General features: G+C 35.2%; 3 protein-coding genes across 6 annotated transcripts; 2 read left to right on the top strand and 1 right to left on the bottom strand.

Annotated features, from left to right (window-relative positions):
- Nucleotides 1-1,164: 1,164 nt before the first annotated feature.
- On the bottom strand, nt 1,165-5,917 carry LOC110673328 (inactive glucose-6-phosphate 1-dehydrogenase 4, chloroplastic). The gene is made up of 12 exons (XM_021836470.2): nt 5,561-5,917; nt 4,881-5,148; nt 4,545-4,720; nt 4,263-4,357; nt 3,712-3,826; nt 3,376-3,581; nt 3,107-3,215; nt 2,931-2,968; nt 2,701-2,821; nt 2,419-2,621; nt 1,696-1,896; nt 1,165-1,586 (listed from the first exon to the last, which is right to left on the bottom strand). Exons 1-12 carry the CDS (start codon nt 5,672-5,674, stop codon nt 1,349-1,351), a joined length of 1,884 nt encoding a protein of 627 aa, XP_021692162.2. The 5' UTR covers nt 5,675-5,917; the 3' UTR covers nt 1,165-1,348.
- Nucleotides 5,918-7,229: 1,312 nt separating this feature from the next.
- Nucleotides 7,230-10,818, top strand: LOC110673408 (uncharacterized). 4 transcript variants are annotated; one of them, XM_021836642.2, is made up of 7 exons: nt 7,232-7,376; nt 7,519-7,605; nt 7,697-7,748; nt 8,348-8,675; nt 8,800-8,904; nt 9,004-9,051; nt 10,301-10,818. In XM_021836642.2, exons 4-7 carry the CDS (start codon nt 8,409-8,411, stop codon nt 10,538-10,540), a joined length of 660 nt encoding a protein of 219 aa, XP_021692334.2. In that variant the 5' UTR covers nt 7,232-7,376; nt 7,519-7,605; nt 7,697-7,748; nt 8,348-8,408; the 3' UTR covers nt 10,541-10,818. The 4 variants fall into 4 exon arrangements, with proteins under 4 accessions (XP_058000579.1, XP_021692334.2, XP_021692389.2 ...); XM_058144596.1 differs by lacking the exon at nt 7,697-7,748 and having other exon boundaries at nt 7,230-7,376; XM_058144595.1 differs by lacking the exon at nt 7,232-7,376 and having other exon boundaries at nt 7,431-7,605.
- Nucleotides 10,819-12,117: 1,299 nt separating this feature from the next.
- On the top strand, nt 12,118-20,894 carry LOC110673625 (ABC transporter G family member 37). The gene is made up of 11 exons (XM_021836790.2): nt 12,118-13,110; nt 13,689-13,896; nt 14,153-14,306; nt 14,570-15,058; nt 15,176-15,456; nt 15,661-15,893; nt 16,022-16,162; nt 16,327-16,581; nt 16,662-16,836; nt 17,250-17,886; nt 18,148-20,894. The coding sequence occupies exons 1-11, from the start codon at nt 12,478-12,480 to the stop codon at nt 19,931-19,933; spliced, it is 4,992 nt and encodes a 1,663-aa protein (XP_021692482.2). The 5' UTR covers nt 12,118-12,477; the 3' UTR covers nt 19,934-20,894.
- Nucleotides 20,895-20,990: the final 96 nt, after the last annotated feature.

Below are 20,990 nucleotides of genomic sequence, written 5' to 3' on the forward strand. Positions count from 1 at the left end.
TTGAAGTCAACTCAACTCTAATCATACCGAGTTCATTGGTTATTATTTATTTTCTTTTTTTTTTTTTATATATTGAATTTTCTTTTTCAGAAAAGTAAGATGCGAAATTACTGCTAATGCTCTAAAGAGTCTCAGACGGTGAGAAGGGTTCCATTCCTGTATGACATTTTTGTGGAAAGCAGGGAGTTGGGAGTTCAAGTTGGGCCACGTGATCATGAAAGTTGGAAGGCAACCTGTTCTTTTCTAATATCTAATTTTGGTAGTTGCACTGTCAACCAAAAACACTTTTTCTTTTTCCTTTCCCAATCCATGATCCATATATTGATGAGTAAAGTGATCAAGAACAAAAACTTGCCATTCCTTTGCAAAAAGAAAATTGTCTGATGATCGTTTTCCTTTCCTCTCACAAATAGAAAGATTCCATCCTCCATACTTCTCTTTTGCTTTTGGAGTACCACCTTCAAAACTCTTCCTTGATTATACATCTTTTATGCTTTTTAATTACCACCTTCTAAACTCTTCTTGATTCAACCTTGGTGAAACCATTCCAATCAACCAAAACTTTAGTTTTGTTATCATAAGCCAGCCCCATGTTAATGTTCATATACTACGTAACGGGTGGCAATGAGTTTTAACTAAAAGTGTGAGATGTCAAGATCAAGCAATGAACCAGACCCATCTTCTAGAATCAATCAGATCTATCCAATCCTCAATCACGTGACATTACCAATTCAAAATGAATGATTGCTTATGTGGTGTAGGGTCTAATCCACACGATTCTCGCTGCATGTTGAGTACATCATAAAATTGATAGCCTGTTCTACCTTATTTCAATTATGGGACCAGCTAGGTTGGAAAATCTATCCAGAAATAAGAAATCACTGTCATCTAAAAGTGCAAGCCTGCAAGTAAAGACTATAAGAATGGTTTTATATCTTTAATATACACTTACATGCAAGTACACAATAAGTTTTTAAAGTATGAAGAAGTACAAACTCATTTTATCTTGTATTTAAATGTTTAATTAATAAAATGAGGCAGCCAGAATTGGAGAGACTATATCATGTTGTTTGCTCTTAAAGCAGGCACACGACAGCTAAAGCATGTAATGGAAATTTGTTGTGCTACCAGTTCCTGGAACAGGGAAATGAAATGGCAGAGAGAGAGAGAGAACGCCCTAGCTGTTTTGGATAATTCTATTGCAATCACAAGATGAACTGCCCCATTCAAATTTTACAGGATTTGTGTATTCAAAACATTCATTTATTGATGTAGGCAGCAACACGGTATTATTTACCACAAGTCATGCATCGGTTTCAGATGGCAGAACTTTGGGTAAAAACCTTTTTCAGTCGTCTGCCCACCGAACCCCATGCTTGGCCCAAAGATAGTATGCTCCAATTGGACCTCTACCTCCTAATTCATACAGCTCTGGTGCAATATTGTTCTTGTCTATCTCATGGAGAATGGGAGTTAGAATACTCCATGCAGCTGCAAGCTCATCACTTCTCATAAAGAGATGGTTATCTCCATCAATGACATCAAGAAGAAGATGCTCATATGAATCAGGCACTTCCACATTATACCTACGGCATTTACATAGTAAGTTACATGAAACATTGAAGAAAAGTGAGTATTGGCATCGCCTTGGAAATTTTAGTTCCTCTACAAGGTCTAGAACATGAAAGTGCTCACCTGTCCTTGTAGAGCAAATTAAGTTCGGAAGCATCCAAATGCAAGCCTAGTCCAGGAATCTTATTGTTAATTCTGACTAGGATGGCTTCATCAGGGACATCACGCAAAATCAGCTCATTGGTGGCCATACCAATGTTATGTCCAATGCACTCCCGATAAATATTTCCAGGGACACAATGGAACTGTATACGTATCTCCACTCTGCATTATATAGCTTGTGTTGGTGAGCAAATTCATTATGGTATAATTACAGTTCATGTACAAACAATAAGCTATTTGCTCCCTGGACTATGCAAAGCAAAAGGATACATGCATGCATACATCAGTTGACATCAAACTCTTGTCCCCTATCTTCCATCAAGATAGAATTCAAGAGTTTATCCATATACACCTTCATAGAATTTCATAGTTTGGCCTCCAAAATGTTTCATTGCTGAAAAAAATCTCCCAGTGCAAAGCAGAAGGAAAAACAGGTAATCTCATTGCAGTTTCATTTTTTTTTTATCATACCTGAGTCTGACATTATGTCTTCCAAACTTATTTCAAAAAGCCTTTCATTGTTTGCCATCTAAATGAATTTTCAGAAGACAATATCATAACGTCTGAAAATTGCATATCAATCAAAGTCGAGTGGAATACATTTATGCAGTCAGGCTGAGGATGCTAAGAAGTTCAACTTATATTACTTGAGTTATCTTACAACATTCCACAATTGGTCTTCACCTGTGTTTGATGAGTCCCATGCCAGTTTTGACAATAAAAGGCACACCATCCCAGCGTGCATTGTCAATGTATAATGCAGCAGCAAAAAACGTTGGTGTCATATCGTTCAACTTTACATCAACCTTGTCCCCAGAAATAGCTTTATATTGCCCAAGGATGACATCACTAGGATCCAATCTGCAAATTGATCTTAAAACCTTGACCTGAAAAGAAGCTTCTTGTTAACATGGCATAGATGAAATTTATTTAACAAGAATGCATTTTTGCCTAAAGATCAGGTACTTTTTCATTTCGAATATCTTCACCATCAAGACTTATAGGTGGCTCCATGGCAAGTAATGCTATTGTCTGAAATATATGACTATGCACTATGTCCCGAATGATCCCATACCCATCAAAATACCTGCATAAGATAATTAAAGTCATGACAAGATGCCATATTGAAATCTATAGGCCACCTAATTCACTTAATTTGCTTGAAGAATACATGAGAGATTAACAACTATATTAACCTTCCAGTCTGCACACTAAGATCTTCTGATAAAATGATCTGCAAAAATATACACCAGACTGAAGTGACTACACTATATATCCTAGAAGGCATTTTTGAGGTTTATTACATCTTTAATCATTATAAAACAAACAAATAAGCACAAAACTGAGCTCAACAAAAAAAAAAAAAATTCACCTGTACGTTGCGTATATAAGTTCGGCTCCACAATGGCTCAAAAACAAGATTTGAAAATCTTAATACTGTGAGGTTCTCAATAAGGTTTCTTCCTAAAAGATGATCTATCCTGAAATAGGATCAATTAAAATCATTAACTGTTCAACTAAAATGAATACTTATGAATTAAAATATACTAACTAAATGGTTGTGACGAAAAGAGTGAGATGAAACACATGCAGGGGCGCGCATACACAGAAAGAGCAGGTATTATTGATGTGAAATGACACCTGTATAATTGTTTCTCCTCAAACTTAGAAAGAAGAGACTTAGTCAATTGATGAGAAGATGGTGCATCAAATCCAAAGGGTTTCTCAATTATTATACGATTCCAGCCCCTTCGGGTTTGGGCATTGTCAGCAAGAGAAGATGCAACATCAAGGAGTGCCTCTTGTGGCACAGAAAGATAGAATATCCTATTTACTTCATGTCCACCCTGCATTTGGTATGCTGTTACAGAATCAGTTATCAAAAGAATTCAGCTTATTTGCTGCAAGGTCAAATAATAGACTGTCCAACCATTTAAAAAACTCCTAAATATAAGTAAGTGACCATGTCAAGTATACCTCAATATTCTCCATTCTGGCATTTAGCTTTGACATCCCTTCTCTGTTGTCGCAACCTCCATTAAGGTAGTATGTCCTACTAAGAAAAGCCTCCATTTTGTCTCCACAGTTCTGTCTGAAACATTTTTTTTTATTATTATTATTATGATATGAGCATGTATGAAGTAAGAATGACTACATGATAAAAGCAATTGTCTGTATTCTTATTGCCAAAACTCAATTTCATTCAAAGAATTTCCCAATCAGTACTGCCTTAGCTGATTTTTAGAATTCAGATTATGGGCCTGTAGAATAATAGCATTCAACAACTTAAAACTCTCATTAAGTAAAATCCTTTTAACCTGAAGCAGTTGAGAATGGCATTATGGAAAAGAACCCACTATGAGCTTGTTAAGGTGTAAACCCATTCTTGAGATTTGATTGAATCGGCTTTTAAGTTGAAAGATGCTTTTCACAAATTATAATCATGCCAACTAATTAATTTTCAGTGGATTTTGATAAAGTCCATCAACTAAGGAATTGTAAATAAAAGAATGCTAAGAGAACCATACTGATGATCAATGCGGCAAGTCAAATTAGAAGCTATAATGGATCTCAGATCCTCATCTGTCAAATTCTTCCTTGAATAACCAAAGACAGCTACATCCTGCAACAATGGACTACTGAGACTAGAAGAAGGATAAATTTGTAACTCCAGCTTGGAAAATGTTAGTGAAATATCTTGGAAGAAAACAACATTCAGCCATTGAGGGCTTCCCCATTATTCCTTAATAAAGAGAGCATAACAGGCAGTGTAAAAAAAAAGTGCAACAGAATAATGATATTAATCTGACCTCAGGTAAAAAGCCACTATAATACAGAGCAAATAACGCTGGAAAAATTTTCCCCCTAGCCAGCTCACCAGTAGCTCCTATAACAGCAATACAGAGAGAAGTTGCTCTACCACCCTCGATGGAGAAATTATAGGAATGTGCTTGCGTCAAAGATGAAGGAGACTCCACAGAAGCAGCTGCACTCGTGAAACCACCAAGATGAAAATCAGGTTGTTTTTATCCTTCCATCTATGATCATAGCACATATAATCTTTCCTCATGAATAAAACAAAAACATAGAGAATTTAACTAAACTTGATTGACTAAAGACACACAAGAAATGGAGTTATTACTAACCACTTGGCACATTTATCTTCGGGACTTCTTCAGAAACTTGTCCAGCATGTGTTGAAGTTGTTTCCAAATGATTTGTTAAGTGATCCTTCTCTTGATTTTTAATAATCTTCAACTCCTTTGCAGGTCTACATTCTCTACTGCGCTGTCGAAGGTTAAGGCTCTTACGTATCCATAGCTTTAAGCCACACAACCTTCGGCAGAAATTGGCAGTTCCTCCATAAAGCATAAGACGGCTACCTTCCACCGAATAAATGTTCCTTGTCACGGCCTGCATACACCAATACAAACACAAAATTTAATGATTCCTCAGTTATGAAGACCCATCAAAAGAGGGTCCTTGTAAATCAAAGGGTGTTCAATATTCATCACAACACAAACGACAGATTCAGTATTTCCCCGTAAAGCAAGAGGGCAAAAATAGAACTAACCTTATCTCTGTAATGGGACCATAATAGGGTTTTGTTTATTTGCAGAGGACACTATTTATATTATTCATAGCTGAAAGCACTCTACAAAACCCGTTTATGATCATTAGTTGAAGCTAGTAAATCTTAAAGCTTTATCATTTTCCATAAGACACCATCTTGATAGAAACCCAAAAGTCTAGTTTGATTCTCACTGAACTACATAAAAACAGCAAAAGGTCACAGCTTTACTCTGTTTATGTATTCCTCACTTACCGGAAAGCCACAACTCCGAGCACAGATTTTTCCAGCACTGGGGCAAAGTGGGATCCGCCTAGTAACCGAAGAATCCGAGAAGGGCACCGATAAATATGAAATTGACATCGACATCTATTCAGCAGTTGGGTACTATCAAAGGGATTTAAGAGCTACTAGCTGAAGTTTCTATGGAGCCAACCATGTAAAAGAAGAATTTTCACAATTGTGATCTGTTTTGTTGATTTTGAGCAGCGGCAGATTGGCGTAGAAAGGGAAGAAAATTCCACTGAGTGGTTGCTCCGGCGGAGAATTTGGGTCCCACTTCACTGCATTGCTTTTGGGTTTTGTGGGTTTTGAGCGGCAGTTGATGGTTTTGGAGTAAGTAATATCAACGGCGGTAAAGGATTGACAAGTGGGTAGCGGACAAGACGTCACATCCAGATGCGTAACATTTTGCCTTTTTTCTCGCTGTCCTGTCTGCTAGCGCCGGCGGGCGAGCACTTGGTTTTCCTTTTTTACTTTTTAAACCAACAAGCACTCGGTTTAACAAATCAAATCCAACTGAAATTACAATTAATTGAATTTTTTTTATTTTTTTAAAAGATAATTAAAAATATTCAATTGGTGATAGATTATAAATTTATAATTGAATTAATTGAAATTTATAATACATTATTTATATTATTAACTAATAAAATATTAAAAATATTTATAATTATATTTATTTAAAAAAATTATGAGTTTAAGTATGATATATTTTTAAAAATAATTTTAAATAATACATTATCCATAAAATATATCATTTATATATTTATTAATAAATTTACTTATTAAATTGAGTGTAAAAGAAAATTAAAATTTTAAAAATTACTAATTAAATCAAATAAAAAATTAAATGCCATTTTATTAAAATAATTAAATTTTATTAATTCAATTTAATTATTTACTTAAAACTAAATAATATGATTTGACACTATTTTTTTAGAGGCTAAAATTGAAAGAGTAAAAATGAAAATATTAAATATTAATGTTTTAAATATTAAAATTAAAAAAATTAATCTCCTTCTTAATAAGAATGAAAATTAATAATAATATGATATAAATTATATTTAGATTGTCATCAGTTACTCCTAATGATTTTTTAAGGCATTTTAATAATATTTTTTTATTAATTATAGATATTATGATATTATTTTTATAGAAATTAATTAATTTGTTTATTGATTAATACGCCTTCTAAAAATAACTTTAATAGAAGAAGACATTATTAATTAGTGGTTTCAATTAAATTAAGTAAAAATTTTAAATATATAAATTATATATATATAATAACTTTATTATAGTGAATTTCATATGAATTTTATTATAATCGATTATGAATTATAACATGTTAATGCTTTGATTTTCAATTATTAATACAATGATTTTCATATCATACTCAATATGTATGCTTATTTTATTTATTTATCATGCTAATTATCTTTATTTATATGCAATCACATTTAAATTGTTAAAGAAGTGGCATTTAGCATATTTTTCTTTCAATTAATCCTAGAGTGAATTTCAAGCTCTAGCTCAATGAATTAATAATTTAGGAAATTGGATCACCAAAGAAATATTTTTTATTTATAAATTTTTAATTTTAATTTGATTTTTAAAATAAATTTAATACGACGAATGAATGGATATTTATCATAACAAAATATAAGTCCATCTTCATCCTTCAGGGCCCCATCTACCGCTGGATTAAGATGGATAAAGGCGTAAACATATGTTAAAATCTGAAAAATAATATAGAAGTACAGATAGCTTGCAATATTTTATTATTATTTTGGTATGAAAATGACACCTCTGGCTTCAACATCTGCAAGATTACAAAAAAGGCCGCATTTTTTTAGTAGTAATTTTTATTTTATTTATTTATTTTTCTGCTTTATTGCCCATTTCTATATTAATCTGATTGGAATCTTTACCAGTTCATTGAGGAGTTTTATCATTAAGGTTGGTGGTTGAGTCATTTGCTTTTCTATCGTCTTCTTTTTCTTTTCACTTGAAGATTACAGGTGAGAAAATTTCAAAAGCTCTTATCTTTTCTTCCTCAAATTTGAACACATGCTTTAATTTCATGTATTTTTTTTTTATTTTTTGTGGCAGATTGATCATCTGGGTCTTTGATCAACGATATTGGCTTGAATTTTGGGTTCAGGTGGATTAATAGCGATTCATTTCTTTTTTGCGTTGTTTGTTTTTGTCATGTCCTGTGACCTTTGAAGTTTGTTATCTATTTTAGCTGTGTATATCTTTGGTTGTGAATTGGATTTTAAGATTTGTATAATCTTCTCACGGTGTTAGAAAATGGGTTATTGTCTGCAGATTTTCAATTTGTTACCTTGTTTTCAATTCCACAGATAGACTAAGTTTGTGTTGTTTTGTCTTCAATTTGAGGCTAGTTCCTTTGTAATCGCCTTTCGATTTTCCAGAATGAAACGGAGACTTGCACTTCCAAACTCTCTATGCAAAGTTTCTCAGTGTTCAATATTTTGTTTCAAGTGGAATAGAATTTTTCTGGGTTTAGTCTTTTGTATTTTGTTATTCAAAATGTTGTCAGATTAGAGCTTAGTCATTATTAAACAATACATAGTTTATTCCATGAGGGAATACAAGGAAGAGCATTACAACTTGATTAAGAACAAAAATTATCTAATGGGCATTCGTTTAACTGGAGATATGCATATGTTTGTCTTGATTAATTGCTTCTAATAGTGTGACTGATGAGCTTAATTTTACTTTTTATTTTTCATGCAGGTCCTTGGATTTTAGTTTCAGATTTCATGCTATAACATTCAATCTAAATACTGAGGTACGAATGGGGTCTGAAGGGCCTCCTGCTGTGACAATCCACGTAACTGGATTTAAGAAATTCCATGGAGTTTCAGAGAATCCAACTGAGACTATTGTAAGTAATCTCAATGAGTACATGAAGAAGAAGGGTTTGCCAAAAGGTTTGATATTGGGGAGCTGTAGTGTTCTAGAAACTGCTGGACAAGGAGCAGTCATACCCCTGTACCAAACATTTCAATCTGCCATAAACACAAAGGATTCTGAATCTTCAACTTCTGGGAGAATTATTTGGGTTAGTTGCTCACATGTTTCCTTGATCATTTATTAGTCTGCTGCATGTTTCATGATGATTCTTTCTGAAGTTTTCAGTTTGTTAAAATTTGCTTGATTACTTTGTGCCACACTTTTTTCTTCAGCTACACTTTGGGGTTAATAGTGGAGCGGCAAGATTTGCCATTGAGCACCAAGCTGTCAATGAAGCTACTTTTCGGTGTCCTGATGAGATGGGATGGAAACCACAGGTTAGATTATCCCTTTTCTCTGGTATTTTGATGTGGTTTTCTTTCTCTATTTTTCCTAAGGAGGATTCCATTTTATGGAGTTTATATTATGTTGTGCAGAAAGTACCCATTATTCTTTCTGACGGTGGAATTTCACGAGTACGAGAGGTATATGGGTTTCATGATACCTTTATTTGTTCCTTTATTCCCTGAAAGTGGATCTTCTGTTTTCTGACAAACAGAATAATCGATTGATGATCATGAGTGCAGAATGCTGATGAACTTTAATTATGATATAGAAAGGTTTTACCCAGTTGTTACTTGTTAGACTATATTTATGGTATTTGAGGCTGCTTTTCTAGCACATCTTTTCTTTTTCATGTCAGAAAAGTTACAGAATATGCTATGGCAAGTTTCTCCTGCGTGGTTTTAGTTTAAAAGGAAGTGCATGAAGTCTATGAGGGGCATGTGTAATTGGCAGCAAAAAGGAAGCTGCCTGCAATTTTTGTTTTGGGATGATGTGCTGTTTCAGCTTGAAAGTACCATGAGTGTCCTGGCTTGTCTTTTCCATTTTTTTTTCCTGCTTGCGTATCATAGTATCATTACACTTGCAGTATTGAACTTTGCTGTCCATTAGTTTTTTCCTTGTGCACCTTTTTCAGTTTCTATGTCTCTTTTTATGTTTAATGTGTCCCTGTTGTAGGTTTTAGGAGTTACCATCACAACTTTTAACTTTCTCATTCTTCATATTTTGTCCAATTGTAAATAGAAGGAAATGACTCGAAAACTTTCATGTCATAGCAGTTTGGACTGAATGGCTGATGTGTGATGACATATTTGAAGATTTCCTCTCTTTATGGCCTCTCTATCATCAATTGGATTAGGCGGAACTTTCATGTCAGGGGATCTAATTCCTTTCATTGGCATCTCTCTTTCCCTTTTTGTTCTGACCTTTAGTGGTTTATTAAGTGTTTCTTTCACTTGCAATCTAAAGCAACAGGCTTTAGGTGGCTTGAAATAAAAGCACTATCAATCATGATTCCTTTTATCTTCCATAATTCAGAGGGGTCTAAAATTTTTCTTTCGGCATCAAATTTTTCTCCTGTCGCAATTCGGGATTCTCGAAATTTTGAAGTTCCATGAGAAGATATCAATCTATTTTGGAGAAAATTTCACATACATTGGATCATTTCAGGATCTTAGTGTTTTTACGTACATTAGAAAATAGTGGCCTCATCTGGATGCATTTCATTTATCATGTGGAGGTATTGTAGTCTTTGAATGCATCAAGTAGATATGCTGCTCATGCCTTCACAAGACAATGTTATTGTTTAGTGTGGTGACAATTATGTGTGCTACTCCATTCTTACATCTGTTTCATTGTCCTATATGGATTTATTATTCTCACTGCCTACAGACAACTCTTCCTGTTGATGATATTACAAAGGCCTTGGTAAAGAAAGGTTATGACGTGACGACCTCTGATGATGCTGGTCGGTTCGTCTGCAATTATGTTTACTACCACTCACTCCGCTTTGCAGAGCAAAATGGGATACAGTCACTCTTTGTTCATGTACCTCTCTTCTTGACCATAAATGAGGAGACCCAAATGCAATTTGCTGCTTCCTTGTTGGAGGTACTTGCTTCTTTATACTAGTACTCCATTGGCATCCATTTACGTATTTATGTCGCAGAGCTTATAAACTTGTACTGTTGTCGACCATGTTTGCGAAAGTGGATGGATGCTTGTATCGAAATGCTTCAATAAACAGATGAGTGTATTTGAATGAAAGAAAAATGTGCTTGTGGTGGATATTGCTTCTTCTGGACCTCCCTTGGCCATTTATCAGAAGGTTTTGGCCAACCATTAAAAGGTTCTTGAAAGCTTCTGTTAATATGTGAATAAGATATCAGTTTGCTATGGCCTTTACTGCATATGTATCAGTCACTTCTTTTTCATTTGTTCTTTTCTTCACTGAATCATACCTTTCCTTGCAGCAGTGGCTTAGCTATATAGGGGCTTGTGATTGAATTTAACCCCTTTTTAACTTATCAAATTCTTTTTTATTAATTTATTGAAAAAATAAAAGAAAATTCTAATTTTAATTCAAAATTGAACCAATTGATTTTAATTTGATTTAATTACAATTTTGATTGAGTTAAATTTAATTTTAAATTAAATTAATGTCAATTGTATTTTAATTTTGAACTGGACAATGACTGACAAACCCATTATTCATTTTTTATGAATCAACAGAAAGCAATATTTTATACTTTACAGAAACTCAACTTAATTAACCAATAGCTTTTGAGTTGGTGTAATCATTCTTTGGCCTAGTTTATTGAAACCCATTGCCTTTCATGCCCACTTTACCTTGCTTTCTGTCATGATTAAGGACAAGGTGGTTGATTATTAACAATTCTTAAAAAATTAAGGTTTCAGCATTTTTAATAACCATTAAAAAAATTAAAATAAAAGGGGATGTTTTCTGTAATAGGAGACAATGGAGAGTTTTGGTTGAAGAAAATGGATAAATGATGTGATTTCAATGAACACTCTACAGATGATGTGAAAATTCAAGGTGGTCTCTATGACAAAGGGTTGCAAATATGAAAATATGTGTGCATAGTGTTGTAAGGATTATAAAATTTAAATGAGTTAATGAAAATGTGATTACAGAAAATGGATGAATAGAATATAATTAAATAGATTAAAAATAAAACGCCTTCTCTTACATTAAATCAATCTTAAGAAATTGTGCTAAGCCAACTATGGTAATAAATTGTGTTTGTCAAGATTGGAATGGATGATATCAAAATTGGTATTTATAATTTAAAAGCTAAAAGAAATCATTGATATAATTGCAAATTAAAGGTTTAGATTTTCTTTAGCATAAACCCTTTTTAATTTGACCTTCCAAAAATGTAATAAATTTCTGCCACAAGGGATAAGATAGCCACAACCAACTGCATATTCAGCCTAAATTTTCTTCATGAAAAAAAAAAAAAATACCCAATTGAATTTTAGTCAATATTGAAGCTGCAGCTAATTGAAATATTCCTTATGAAACTATGGAGTTGTGTACTTTAACTAAAATCCAAAAATCTCATATTACATGCAAGGTAGAAGGTATCCAACTGGTTTTTTATTGCCTTAGTTCAAACTAAGAAACCTTGAAATGGTAAGATTTTTAGTAATTAAATAAGACTTCAATCAAAATCAATAATTTTTTTAATGAAAATTTTATTTATTTCTTTAAATATTCAAAGAATGCCAAGTCAATTTATTTTTAATTAAACTTTAATTGAAATTTGAAATTCATAATCTTATATTTCTTAATACAACTTAAATATAATTGAATCAAAATTCAAGTGAAAACAAATAATATGTTAATTTTTAAGAATTTTTTAAAAAGAAGATTACTAATATTTAAATCACTATAATCTTATATAAAGCAGGCAGTCCACCTGTAGCAGAGAAATGGAAAACCCCAGATTTGATTTTCTACCAGTACAACAGTAGTTGTTCCATCCCCATCTCTTTGTCATCTTTCATGCTCCATCTTCCACTTGGCACTTTACCAGAAGTCTTTCATGATAGAACTATTAATTTCCACTTACAGTTTACCATTCACATATATACTACCTCTCCCTCTCCCTCTCCCTCTCCCTCTCTCTATATATATCTGGCTTCTGCAAGCCTTATTAATTGAGGCAATCAAAATCTTCTTAATTAAAGATCAAAAAATGGCAAATACTTCATCAAATTCTCCTCCAAATAACTTCATGTGGTTGGTTAGGGATGATATTGAGCTAACTAGCGAAGCTCCATCAAGAAGACCTTCATTTTGTAGTGAAGATATTTCTGTGACAAGTGAAAGTGTTATAACATTGCCTGCAGGCAACATTACACCAATGACCCCATTGACACCCACAGCAATGCCTACTGTATTCTCGGGTGGGGCTTCCGCTGAAATTCGATATGAGATAGAGAAAGCCTCGCCAGAGAGAGCTAGGAATTTTGCTCTGAGGATGTATGAGAGCATGAAGAAGCATGGATTGAGGGAAGAGGCTGAAAAGGCCATTGGTAGAGAGGAGATAAAAGAAGAGGGAGGAGAAGTTGGAAGGAAGAGTGAAGAGCTTCTTGGAATGGAGTATTTGTTGAAAGATGGTTTTGTTAGTTATCTACGTGATATGGCTAAAATTACTCCCCCTATTCCTCAACAGGTAAATTCTTGTCTTTCTTGCTTGCATTCATAACTTTTACATAAAATTTTTTATCTTTTTATTTGCATAATTTTTATCTTATTTAATTATAAGTTAAAAAAATATTTTTTATCATAACAAGATAATATTATATATCAACTTTCGCATATCAATAAAAAATAAACCATTAATTCACTCGAGACTAAAAAATTCACAGAAAAAAAAAAAAAACCTCATGGTTTTTTCATTGAAAGAATTTTCTTTTCATTGCACTCCGAAGTCCAAATGTAAAATCAAATTACTTTCCATTGCACAAAAAGGGTATAATAGGGAACAACAAAATATTATTTTTATTATTATAAATTTTTATGTTATTGTTGTCCTATCAGCATCACATCATGAATGCCTGCATCATAAATAAGATATAAACAGGAATAGCAGGAATCTTAAGTTTTGGCCTCCATGTAGCTTCTAGTCTCCTTTTTACTTCATGATGTGATAGTTTTTGTTAGCATGCCTACAATATCTTTATATATATATATGATCAATCCTCATGAATTGACCTTGTCCATGAAAAAAAATCTATAAATATTTCACAGGTAGTTCGGTTTTCCAGCATAAAGTACTCAAGGAAATTTGAGATTTCTGATAATGGATATGAAACGTTTGGGAATAAGGTAGTGGGATGCTTTTTTGGTCCCTTGAGGACTCTTCTTCGGGAAAAGAACTCAATATGGCTGCAGGTTCTAAAGGGGGTGGATGGGTATATTATGCCTGGATCAATGACCCTACTACTTGGTCCACCAGGTAAGAACAAACTTCATAATGAAAAAAAAAAAAAAAAAAATTCAAAATGAGAAGTGACTTGAACTTGAGATTCTTTAATGAAATTAAGCGAGACATTTACTATCATGCTAAGTTAGCAAGTTGCTGTAAATGAAATTTAATGTCGAAAGAGTCTCATGCGTCACTGGCAATATCAAGAACTTCTACGCTAGATTTCTAATGGTTAAAATGAATGACAAACATGGTTAGAAATTTCTTAGCCAATTAAATCTTACAGGAAGTGGAAAGAGCACTCTTCTTGAAGTTCTAGCAGGGAGGGTAAAAATGACCAAGGACTTGATAATGGAAGGAATGGTAATGTACAACGACAAAAATGCCTCTGAGGTTCGTCTTAGTAGACTGATCGCATACATTAGTGGTCAACTAAACAAGTAAGTTCTTTATCACCTGGCAATCAAAGCAGGCATACATCAATACATGCAATGGGCATATGTACTGAGCACTGAAGAAAACACCTTTCCTGAATAGTTCTTATCTAATGTTAACGATAGATTTAATAGGCATATCAGATAAAAATCATGATATGAACAGGTGAAAATGCAATCAACTAAAAGATTATTATGTAGTACAACTCACAAGGATTATTAGATATTCATGTATGAGAAGTTTAGTTCAATTACTTGTACAATTGCAGGCACATTCCACTTCTTTCAGTTCGAGAGACTCTTGAATTTGCAAGGGACTGTACTCAAGGGCTTCGACCGGAGAATTTTACTCCTCAGATGAGGAAATTCTTTGCTCATGCTCTTGTGGAGGGGCAAGATCCATTTCTAGAATATATTTTGGAAATTTTAAACTTGAAGGAGATACAGCACAAACTCACTGGAGATGCAATCTCTGACACTGACCGCCAGAGGCTGACAACCGCGGAATTAGCTCTTGGAACATATTCTGTCATGCTTTATGATCAACCTTTCTCTGGGTCTGATTTACCAGCTACATATAGCCTGGTGGACACCATCCGAACCATTAGCAGGATTCAACAATCTTCTGCAATCATGTCATTGACCCAACTTTCCCAGGATATTTTCGATCTTTTTGATAGGATCATATTACTCGGTGATGGCCATGTTTTATTCCAAGGCCCTCGTCAAGATGCTGTCCCTTACTTTGCCAAGCTTGGGTTAGTATGGAAACTATAACATTATTTGAAGCCAAAAGCTTTTTATATGCACATATGCTTTATATGATAGCAATAACTTCAGCTTAATGTTAAAATCCATTACCAACCATCTGATAGGTACACTAAGCCCTCACACATTGAGTCCAATGAATTTCTGGAAGACATTGCAGCAGGAAATGGTTCCCAGTACATGGCACCAGGAGCTACACCCTGCACCCTAGATGAACTTGTGGAGTGCTACAGGGCTTCAGATCACTACAAAGATGTGACAAGAATCATTGACCGAGATGATGTGAAGCACACCTATTGGGTGGAAAGTGAACCTGGGCTTGGATTGTCTCTTAAGACACCATCCAAGTACCAATTCTCAGCAGATACTCAGCTGAGACGAGAAACCGGTAAGCAAGTCATTCCACAACACAACAAGATCTGATTCCTGAATCCTGAGTGTAAGCTCTATTTTTTTCCAATGTGACAAGATATACATTTTGCAACAAGAAGATTGAAACAAGTCTGCAGTGCTCTAATTTCTAAACAATCAAGACATTTTTCATGAAATTGATAATTCATGGATATCACATTTATGATTTGCTTGGTTGCAGAATTGGTGGTTGCCAAGCTCTCAAAAAAAGTAGGACACTCGGGGGGAATTGAGAGTAGTGGAAGAGTAGAGGTTGGAGATGTAGTCACAGCGATATCGATGAACAAAGAAGAAATGCAATATCTTTCTGTGGGTCCCCAAAAGATCCAGCATCAACGTGCCTCACAAGTATACTCTGTACTAAAGCAGGCAAGAGGCAATATTCGTCTCCAAGTAGAGCGCTACAAAAATGAGGTAACTACAACCCACTAGACACCAATAGATAAGCAATTTGAGGAAGAGCTAATGCTTAGCACATTAGTTTCCAAATGTAACAGAAAATTCAAGGATCATATGGTAAATGGGGATTTTCTGTTATATAGGAAGAGGAGTACCATGCCCAATGGGAACAGTTCCAAAGGCCCTTTGTTCAAACATGGTGGAAATCCACCAAGACTCTCATCAACAGGCAAATCAAAATCACCAAAAGACTTCATGCTTTAATAAAATTAAGGCTCTTCCAGGTTAGTACTGCCATATGCTCCATAGCTTTCCCTGCTCATTCAAATTACAGTACTCATAAATCATCAGTATCCACAAAGATCTCGAGTTGGATCTGCAAACAGATAGAAAAACTCCAGCATAGCTACATGTATCTTAGAAACTCAACCATCCTTGAACTTTGCAGGCCATCGTACTAGGCACGTTCACTGGAACACTCTTCTACAAACTCGGGGGTCAATATGACCAACAAAAAATGAACTCTGTAAGGGCTCTAGGGTTTGTATCTACCATGAGCATAATGCTAATAAATCTGGTTCAGCTTCCTTTATACATGCTCCAGAGACCAATTTTTTACAAGCATAGGGCGCAGAGATTTTTCAGAGGTTCTTCATACATAGTTGCTCATTGCATAGTGAATCTCCCACAGACCCTCGTAGAAGTACTCTACCAAACCCTTTTTCCTTATTGAAGTAATCATGGCTCCCAAAGAACTCAACGCTATATTTTCAATCTTTGCAGGCACTGGCATATACTGTCTGCGTTTATTTTCTAGCTGGGCTATCATTTTCAGGAAACGGGGCACCATTATTTGCTTATATGGTTCTCTTATGCTTAGTAGCATACTTTGGTTCATCAGTCTTCTTCCTTCTAAGTTCCGTCTCTTCAATTCCGGAAGTTGGGAATGCTTTGGCAGGTACTATTTTTCTTAACAAAATTTGGTTTCCTGCACAGGCGACACATAAGACCCGAATGAGCATGAAAGAATGCATGCAAGAACAGAACTTAAAACATAATAATTTAGTTAACAATATTTTCGAGTTTCATTTCCCAGGTATCAAGATTCAATTGAAGAATTGAGATAAAAATTCCTAATATTCACATAATGCATGCCTTTTGCAGCCATTCTTAACCTAGTAAAAAATAAGCCGCTGCACAGAGTATTGATGTAGTCCTAATATAGTTCTTTACGTATAGCCTCAGTTATCATGAAAAAGTCCATATCAGAGGCAATCTCTATGACAATAGACACAAGGCACTACAATATTTAAAATCATTGGAAGCCAATGTAACTCGTGGTTGACCCACTTTTTTCTTTACATCTTGCAGGTCTAGTTGTCTCAATCTTCCTACTCTTCAGTGGCTTTGTAATCTATCCATCTAATATTCCAATTTACTGGAAATGGCTCATGTATGTGAATCCTATTCACTGGGCCAATGTCTCATTTTGTTGGTTTCAATTCAGTAAGAGCTATGTAGACCCTTGCTCGATCTACCTTGGTCAACTCCCTTTTTGCGACCAGTTCCCAACAATGACAGTTGGAAAAGCATATCTAAAATTTTATGAGCTTTCTGAATATGCCAGGAGACCCTGGCTACCTTATGTCATTATCCTAGGATGGACAGTCATTGCTAATTTCTTGGCATTGTTGGGGCTAAAGAATATAGAATTTGCGGAGATGAGCCAATCATTGCCCTACCTGAGAAAAACCCCAATGATTAGCAACTACAGAGAAGATGCAGAGAATGAATCTCGGTCATACAACAGTTACAGTGAGAATTTGGGGCATTCTGATGCTTCCAGATTCTCTAGTTCAAAAAATTCATGGATGGACTATGGAAAAATGAAGCAAAATGGTGGAATGGAAAGATGGGTAGAGGAATTCCATGTTGACCTTGAGAGGAATGGATTAGACATTCCCTTGCAGCCAGTGACTCTCCTATTTGAGAATGTGTCATTCACAAGGTACTTTAATCTTCCATTTTGAAAACAAAAACCTTTATTATCTCACCTCTAAATCCTCATTTTAGGAGCTCCCCGCCCGAAAGCACCCCACTCCAAGAGCCTTGGACTTGGATTGCACATTCAGCATTCGATCATCAAAAAAATAATACTACCATGCTAAATCACATGAACAAGGGAATAAAAAAGCAAATTTTCAACAATATTGATATATATATACATATACACACTCACATATTTAACATTATATTATCCACGGATCAGGTACAACGAAGAAACTAAAGAAAATGTGGCAGTATTCAGCAATATCACAGGCTATGCTAAACCACAGCATATGGTAGCTATATTGGGTGGTACAAGGACAAGCAAGGCCACACTGCTCAAATGCCTAGCTGGTAGGGCACCTTCCATGGCTAACCTCAGTGGCAATATACAAGTGAATGGCTCTAGAACAGGTGCTGCCTTTTCACGATTAATAGGGTATGTCGAGAAGCTTGATGCTCATCAACCTTACCTCTCTATACGTGAATCCCTTCAATTCAGTGCTGCACTTCGTCTTGGACAGGCAGTTAACACATTAGGCTGTCGCATCCATGTTGAGCTGGTCCTTAACCAACTCGGTTTACTTCCCTACTCCAACCAACTGGTTGGTTCCCTCCGTGATGCCACTGGAAAAACATTTGAGATAGCCAAAAAGATAACAATTGCAGTAGAGCTGGCAGCAAATCCAAGTATTCTCTTTCTTGAAGAGCCACTATCCGGCCTTGATGCTGCAGGAACTTTAAACATTCTCAATATTCTCTCTCGATTGTCAAAATCAGGTCGAATTATTATTGCTTCTCTTACACATCCCAATACACGTACATTGTCATCCTTTGATCTGGCTCTGATTCTAACACATAAAGGGCATCAAGCATACTTTGGCCCAGTAGGAGGTAACTGTACAGTGTTGCTAGAATATTTCAAATCAATACCAAAAGCTCCTCATTACTCCAAAAGACAAAGTCCAGTTAGCTATGTCATGGGGACTCTTGGCTTAGGTATACAAAAAAGGGAAACTCCTTCATTAAATTATGCAGAGATTTATGCAGCTAGCTCTTTACAAGAAGCTAATTATAATGAAGTTTGCAATGTAAGGAAAATGATGAAGGGAAAAACAGCAAGGGATCTGACTTCTACTTACCCAGCTCCATATTCATGGCAAGCCCTTTTGGTACTACAAAGAACACAAAGATTTCTATGGAGGAATGTGCAATATACATATGGTAGACTTACAGGCTGTATAATGATTGGTCTCTTAATGGGCTCCTTATACTATCAGATTGAGTACAAGGACATATATGGTGTGACTTCACGTACACTTTACATATACATGCAAGTTATACTCATAGGAGTGATCTCAGCCAACAACATCATTCCTCAGATTGGCACAGACAGGTTGGTTTATTTCCGAGAGAAAAGGGCTGGAATGTATCTTCCAATTTTTTATCCAGTATCATGGGCTGTGGGTGAGATACCATATTTTTTCATTGCTACACTTGCAGTTGTAGGGATTGGAAATGGCATGGCCGGAATTGGAACTGGATCAATTGCAGAGTTCCTAAAGTATTGGTTAGTGCTCTTCATATTCACTCTGTGTGTAACATATTTTGGGATGATGATCACTTTCCTAGCACCACTGCCAACACTAGCAGCATTTGCAGTGTCAATTGTGACATCAATGTGGGTGTCAGCTTCTGGTGTAGTTGTTGTCCTTTCTGACATAAGATTCTATCGATGGATGTATTGGAGCAACCCTTTTCAGTTTGCCCTGAATGTGATGACTTCTATCAGTTTCTACTGCAACACAAAGGAGTGTGCATCAAATTGCAGTTGCCCCAAGTTGCCGGATGATTCTTATGTGTGGGATAGAGTGGCATCAATAAGAAGCTTGAACCAAGAGAGGGGTAATACAGATACACTCATATTGTCTGCAATGTGTCTGCTGTTTGCCAGCCTTGCCTTCATATTCTTCATTGTGCTAAAGCACAACTCACCTCCACAGTCATAGTTTGATAGTCACAATCACAAAGATTAAGAAAAGAAGAAAGACAACAATGGAGCAAATTGCACGGACAGGAAGACAGTGGAGCATCTCTAGGGGTATTTAGAGTGAAGAGGCAAAAGGAAGCTATCGATAACGAGAACAAAGCTAAGATTCTCAACCCACATTCATTTTTCAATACAAAATTCATTTGGCCAGGATGTATAAATACTTCATTATTAATTAAAAAATTCACGAATGGTTGCCTCTTTGTTTTAGATTTCATTTCTGAACTGTGGATAAACCTTGTCCCTCTACTTAGCCTTATCCCTCTCTCAGGCTATTTTACTGATAGGTTATTTGGGAACCAGAAGATCCTATCTTGTCCATTTTAGAGCATAATCTCCAATAGGACCTGATTAGCAAGGATGCGTATCCTAAAAGCACAGCCAAAACCAAACACAACTACTGGATTCATTCGTGTAATAGTGTTACATGGAAAAACAGGAAATCAATGATACAACAAGAAGTTAGCAAGAAGACAATCTTATTGAAATCTGGTAACAAACACAAGAGAGAAGACAAAATCATCTGCCCTTTCTAGTTATTGTGACATACACGTGCAAGCAAAAAGCATTTGTCCATGACAAGTTGACAACCAACCAAGATCTTGAGACAATATATTTAAGTATTAAGCAACAATCTGCATAACAGGCATAATAAAAACATGGCACGACAGACCTAACCACAATCCACAAAAGGATAAACTAGACATCCACCCTCTCGAGGAGACTTAAGCACTGGAGGCAGATTGCCCCATGGCATTCCCATGCTATCTCTCACCACATCACTGTGATTGTGAGCCATGATAAGATAACGTGAATTGGTAAAATTAATAACAGATAAAAGGAAATTAAAGAGAATAAATATATGAAAACCATATTATGATATAAATGTTCAAGTGGTCCAAAATAGTTAGCCATGTCAATCATAGTGTAACATCTAATATAAGACAAGTGCATGCTTGCGTCATTACTAATTAATGATATTCAATATATACAATCCTTACGCATGCTTTTAGTAC

This window comes from Hevea brasiliensis, chromosome 3, assembly GCF_030052815.1.
Source record: "Hevea brasiliensis isolate MT/VB/25A 57/8 chromosome 3, ASM3005281v1, whole genome shotgun sequence".
Taxonomy (NCBI): Eukaryota; Viridiplantae; Streptophyta; class Magnoliopsida; order Malpighiales; family Euphorbiaceae; genus Hevea; species Hevea brasiliensis.